This window comes from Callorhinchus milii, unplaced genomic scaffold (genome assembly GCF_018977255.1).
Source record: "Callorhinchus milii isolate IMCB2004 unplaced genomic scaffold, IMCB_Cmil_1.0 Scaffold62, whole genome shotgun sequence".
Classification (NCBI taxonomy): Eukaryota; Metazoa; Chordata; class Chondrichthyes; order Chimaeriformes; family Callorhinchidae; genus Callorhinchus; species Callorhinchus milii.
This window is the reverse complement of record NW_024704803.1, coordinates 225,928-231,927: the sequence shown is the minus strand read 5'-3', so window position 1 is coordinate 231,927 and position 6,000 is coordinate 225,928. Positions and strand designations below refer to the sequence as shown.

Sequence of the window (6,000 nt, the reverse complement as noted above, 5' to 3'; positions counted from 1 at the left end):
CCAGGTTCAAATAAGAATATTCTCTCTCTCTCTCTCTCTCTCTCTCTCCACCCCCTCCCCTCCTCCCCCGCAAGGTATCCCCAACCGTGATTCAAATCACCACTGCACTCCACAGTGCCGTCAATGGGACACTGCTACATAATCCGTCTTCTGAAACACACGCAAAGTCAGACGCACACACACGCCGCCCCCACCCCACCCCTCACCCCACCCCACCCACCCCAGGCACATATAGCACACATGCACACTCTCCCACCCCATGTACACAGCACGCATGCGCACACTCCCCGCGCCCCCCGCACACACTTGCAGCACACGTGCGCACTCGAGACACACACACTCCCCCATATATATATACACACACATGCACTCCCCACTCTTATATATATATACACACATACGCATACTCCCTCCGTATACACACATACGCGCACACTCCTCCCACACACATATATATCTATATACACACATTCCCCCGCACATACAGACCTATTCCCCCAAAGTGTGTATATCTGTATATACATACACACATTCCCACTGTATATACATGCACACTCCCCTTGCACAGCCCCCTCGCATATATATATATACACACACTTACATACTCGCCCCCCCCCAAATACACACACACACAAGTATATGTATATTCCTCCACATATATATATATATGTATATATATATACACATGCACACCCCCTGCCCAGCCCCCGTATTTATATATACACACATATTCCCTCCATATATACACAGGCACATGGTGGGGGGGCGGGGAGAGGGGGGCTGAGGATGGGGGGGCCAAGAGCAAAAAAAAAACATAATCCGAAGTAACACAGGCTGTGCTCTGCTCCTCGGCCTTAGCTCTGCTATTCTTGAGGTCGCTGCTTTTACAGAGAACCGCCACTCCCCCTCCCTATCTCTCTCGCCCCCACTTCTTTTTCTCTCCCTCCCTCCCCTCTCTCTTTCACCCCTCTACCTCCTTCCCCCCCCTTCTCTCTCTCCACTCTCTCCCTTGCCCCCTCCACCCTCTGTCTCCCTCTCCGTCTTTCTCTCTTGCCCTCCCCCTCGCTCCAGCCCCTCTCCTTCCCTCCTTCCCCCTCTCTTCTCTCTCCTCACTCTTTCCCTTGCCCACCCCCTCTGTTTTTTCCCTGTCTCCCTTTCTCTCTCTTGCCCTCCCCTCTCACTCCAGCCCCCTCTCTTCTTCCCTCCCTCCCCTGCTCTCTCGCTCGCTCGCTCTCTTTCTCTCTCCCGTCTCTCCCTGCATTTGCTGCGTACAGAGCAGAGCTGCCCAGAGGGGAGCAGTAGGGGGTTTTGGCCACAGTGCGATGTGGACGGAGGAGCCGGCTATGACTCGGGGTCCCGCTGGGCGGCCTCCCCCTCCCCCCCGTCCTGGCATCCCCCGCCGCCGGCAGCACTGGGCAAAGCCTCCTGCACGTAGACGATAAACTGGGAAGCCTGGTCGCCCTGGGTGTACACGGTCACCGTCTCGATGCCCTCCACCTCGTCCGCAGAGACCACCACCTGCTCCACCAGCTCCACCCCGCCCTGCTCCAGGGCCTGTCTGATCATCACTGTGTGGCTAGCGGCCTCCTCTGCCTCGGCCTGCCGTGGAGGGAGGAGAGAGAGAGAGAGAGAGAGAGGGAGAGGAAGAGAGAGAGAGACAGAGAGAGAAAACACAGCCGTCAGCTCAGCTTGTGGCCTCTCCGTAACGATAATAATAATTCTTGCTGTGTAGACCCATAGGGTAGTGGTGAGAGCTCTCGCCTCGCAAGTGAAAGGACCCTGACTTTGATTATTAGTATTCCTATTATTATAATCATTATTATTCGATTATAATATGTTATATAATGATATATTATTTATAATAATGTACAAAATATACAGTCAATTCACTTTACGGTATATTCTGCGAAGGGCTTTGACACGTCTTGAAGAAATGATGATTTCTGGCCTCCACCCCCTCCTGATCCCAACCCCCCCCCACCCCCCCAGCTCAGGTCCAAATCCCTGACTGACCAGCGCCTTGGGACGTCCTCCTGACTTGAAAGACGCCGTGTAAATGTCATTTGTTGGTGGTGGCTTCAGTTTCGCTTTCCTAACCTCTTACCCTGGCCTTTGACTGCCTTCCATCGAATCACAGAAATGTATGACAAAGGACCATTCGGACCATTTTTTCATGCTATAATAATAACGGTTGCATTTGATATCAGGTCTTATCTCATCATTGAGACGTCTCAAAGCGGCTTTACAGGAGATACTTAAAGTGAATTGACTGTATATTTTGTGGGTGAATCGCGGTAGCCAATTGTGCACGACAGTGTCTCACAAAAAGTCGTGGATTGAGTGACCGATTTTTTTTGAAGGGCTTATTACCCCCGGAATAGCGATCCGCCAATCGACTAATAACCAGGTGCCTACTTATTGCGGAGGCGTAAACAGAGGTGTGTGGAGTAAAGAAACTTGCCTCAGGTCTCGCTCTGCCCGGGAATCGATCCCAGGCCTCTCGCTTGCGAGGCGAGTGTGCTAACCACTACTCTACAGGACTCAACGAGGAGAGTTGAAGAAATGAGATCTTTACCTGTTCCACGACAGTCAGTGTGCCCGGTGCCATGGTGACCACGGTAGCATCAGGATGCTCTGGAGCCAGGCCGATAATCTGCTGTAGGATATTCACAGCTGCAGAATCCATCCTCTCCCCTAGGAGCACAAGGCAAGGTCAGCTCCTGTTAACACTGCAAGCCAGAGCCCTCATGGCTATTCCAGCAGCGCCTGGGTTCCCGAGCCAGGCGGGTCTGCAATACTCCAGAGCACTGCTGATGACAGCACAGCACAGCCCAGCCTGGCTCATCTGCAGGACCAGGACCTGGAAGGGCAGACCAGTCACTGGGGGCAGGGAATCCTCCTACTCAGCTCCTGTTAACCCTGCAGTCAAAGCTCTAACGGGTAGGATGATCTGAACTGGACAAGCAGCGGGAAAGCTTGGCCAGACAGCCCTCTCAATGGCAAGATATGTGCTTTCAGCTGGTTAGACTCCAGCAGTTACCCCAACACACACTCCGGGTTCCCCCGAGCCTTGGCCGAGGCGACAAGCGCTATATAAATTCAATTTGTTTTTGTTAATAATAATCCTCGCATTTGATATAACATTATTATTATAACGCCTTATTACATCATTGAGAGGTCTCGAAGTGCTTCACAGAATGTAAAGTGCGGTGACCATGTATTTTGTGGGAAAATTGCGCGCAGCAGTGTCCCGCAAACAATCATGGATTGTGTGACCAAATTTTTAATTGGGGGGGGGGGAGGGGAAGCGATCTGCCATTGGACTAACAACCGGATTCCTACTGACTGCTGGGGAAACAGAGGAGTGCGTGTGGAGTAAGGGAACTTGCCTGAGGTTTCACCCCACCCAGGAATCGAACCCGGGTCTTCTTGCTTGCGAGGCGAGTGCTCTGACCACTGAGCTACAGGACTCCTCCACCTGTTGTTGCACAGAGTCCCCAGAGGTCTAACTAAAGTCGCGCTCTAGGCTTAATAAAGGGGCCCCGAGGCCTGAGCCTCTCAGACAGACGAGCCTTGGTTCTCTCACCATTCTCGGTGTTGTATCGCAGGTCCTGCAGGGCTGCCACAGCTTCCTGCGTCCCCTGCATATCCTCCTCACTCTCCGCAATGTGGAAGTACTGGGTTTGAGGTTGGTCTGGGGGAGCCTCCAGAACCTGCTGTGCACAATCACAAAGACATCTGTAATCACTATCCCGAGTGCTGTACCCCGATTCTCACTACACAAGGCATTTGGCATTAACGGTATTACATCTCCAAGTGCTTTTTAAGCAAATCCTGTCAAGTGCAGTGACCGTGTTATTAATAATAATAATAATAATCCCAGAGTGTGCGTTGGGGTAACTGCTGCAAGAGACACGTGTCTAGTTCATTTTAGAAACAAACTGCTAAATGGTTCTTATGTAATGGACTCTACTTAACATTTTCTAATGCGTTAATGGGAGTAAGTTTATGGAACCTAAAGGTCAATTGTAAGTTTATGGAACCAAAAGGATTTAGGATTTATGTTTTTATTGAAGAAATAAATATCAACCCAAGGTACATGGGATATAGAATGTATACAGTATTGCCCTCATTTAGATAACAAATCTTTACAGCTCTGTAAACTGTATGAGGTAAGCGTTCTCCTTGTAGCTGACTGACGTGTTTGATAATGGAATCGAGCCAGCCCTCTGTGTCAAGTCTCTAGTCCCGGTTCCTGAGCCAGGAGGGGCTGCAGTATTCCAGGGCACTCACTGCTGATGACAGCACAGCCCAGCCTGGCTCATCGGCAGGACCTGGAAGAGCCGACCAGTCACTGGAGGCAGGAAGTCAGCCCACTCAGCTCCTGTTAGCCCATGCAAGCCAAAGCCCTAACAGGTACGGTGGTCGTAACTGCAAGGAAAGCTTACCAGACACTGCTCTCAATGATTTTAACTAGTTAGACTCCAGCAGTTACCCCAATGCACCCTCTGGGGTCCCCAAGCCTTGGCTCTTGCCAACCTGCGCTTAATACTCTATGGAATTAGGTAAACAGATGTGTCAGACACCCGGCTGACCCAAAAAAATCCAAGGGCTGCACTGGATACTTTTAACACACTCCCGCGAGTAATTTGAATAATAATAATAATAGCGTCATATCATGTCGCTGAGATGTCTCGAGGCGCTTCATAGAATGTACTGTAAAGTGAAATGACTGTGTATTTTGTGGGTGAAACAAATCAATCACTCAGGAAGTCTAAGGTCCTTGAACACATCAAACAAACTGGGATCTCTTGTAACAAGAGACCTACGGTTTCTCCTTCTACACTGCTCACAATCTTCAGACCGTGCTTGTTCTTCAGATGTCTGTTCAGCTCCCACTTGGTACCGTACACAAAGCTGCACACCGGACACTTCACACCACCTTAAGACAGAAAAACACTCAGGATAATGATAATATTCCTTGCATTTGATATAGCGCCTTTTCACACCATGGAGATGCCTCAAAGCGCTTCACAGAATATACTGTAAAGTGAATTGACTGAGTGTTTTGTGGGCGAAACGCGGCAGCCAATTGCGCACAGCAGTGTCCACACAAACAGCCCTGTCCGGGAATTGAACCCAGGTCCTCTTGCTAGCGAGGCGAGTGCTCTAACCACTACGCTACAGGAATCTTTAACCACCACCTTATGGACAGGCCTCGGTTTAACGTCTGATCTGAAGGATGGCACCTGGCAAGGTCAAGGATGATTCCTCCTGGATCTCGCACCCGGCCGGGTTGAATGAGCAGCAGTTTGTGTACCTTGTTGAGCCACGCTCTCCTGAGCCAGCACGCCGGTGCCTGCATTCACGTACTCCTCGTTGGGGTGTTTCTTGTGGTAATGTCTCTTCAGTGATCCAGCCATGTTACAGGAATAGTGACACAGAGCACATCGGAAAGGCTGGGGCAAAGAATGAGCAAACGTTTTATGGTAAATTCAGGGAAGCACACTGAAGACAACACCCGCAGCGACTGGCAACAACAGGAGTCCTGTAGCGTAGTGGTTAGAGCGCTCCCCTCGCAAGCAAGGGGGCCCGCACTCGATTCCCGGGTCGGGCAAAACCTCAGGCAAGTTTCCTTACTCCACGCGCCTCTTTCTACCCAGTAGAAAGTAAGAACCCGGGTGTTAGTTGATTGGCGGATCGCTTTCCGGTGGTAATAATCCCTCCAAAAAATAATAATAATTCAATAATAATAATTCACCCAACCCACGGCTGTTTGTGGGGACGCTGCTGTGCGCAATTGGCTGCCACGGCTCGCCCACAATATATACAGTCAATTCACTTTACAGTATATTCTGTGAAGCGCTTTGGGACGTCTCGAAGATGTGATAATGCGCTGTATAAAATGCAAGGATTATTGTTTTTATTATTATTATTATTTACTTTTCACGCCTATACTTACAAAATGAACTTTCTCTGAATTGGGCCAAAAAAAAAAGT

At 50.1% G+C, this 6,000-nt stretch overlaps 1 protein-coding gene across 4 annotated transcripts in view; it reads right to left on the bottom strand.

Annotated features, from left to right (window-relative positions):
• Nucleotides 1-1,202: 1,202 nt before the first annotated feature.
• The window catches only part of LOC103189010 (zinc finger protein ZFAT), a 28,184-nt gene continuing 23,386 nt past the window's right edge, over nt 1,203-6,000 (bottom strand). Inside the window, exons 12-16 of one of the 4 annotated variants that reach the window (XM_042345576.1) lie at nt 5,321-5,459; nt 4,854-4,942; nt 3,587-3,716; nt 2,576-2,694; nt 1,203-1,599 (exon numbers count right to left, since the gene is read on the bottom strand). In XM_042345576.1, the coding sequence (XP_042201510.1) occupies nt 1,342-1,599; nt 2,576-2,694; nt 3,587-3,716; nt 4,854-4,942; nt 5,321-5,459 (735 nt within the window). In that variant the 3' untranslated portion in view covers nt 1,203-1,341. Of the gene's footprint in view, nt 1,600-2,575; nt 2,695-3,586; nt 3,717-4,829; nt 4,943-5,320; nt 5,460-6,000 lie in introns of all 4 variants that reach the window. The other 3 variants (XM_042345577.1, XM_042345574.1, XM_042345575.1) reach the window with 3 other exon arrangements.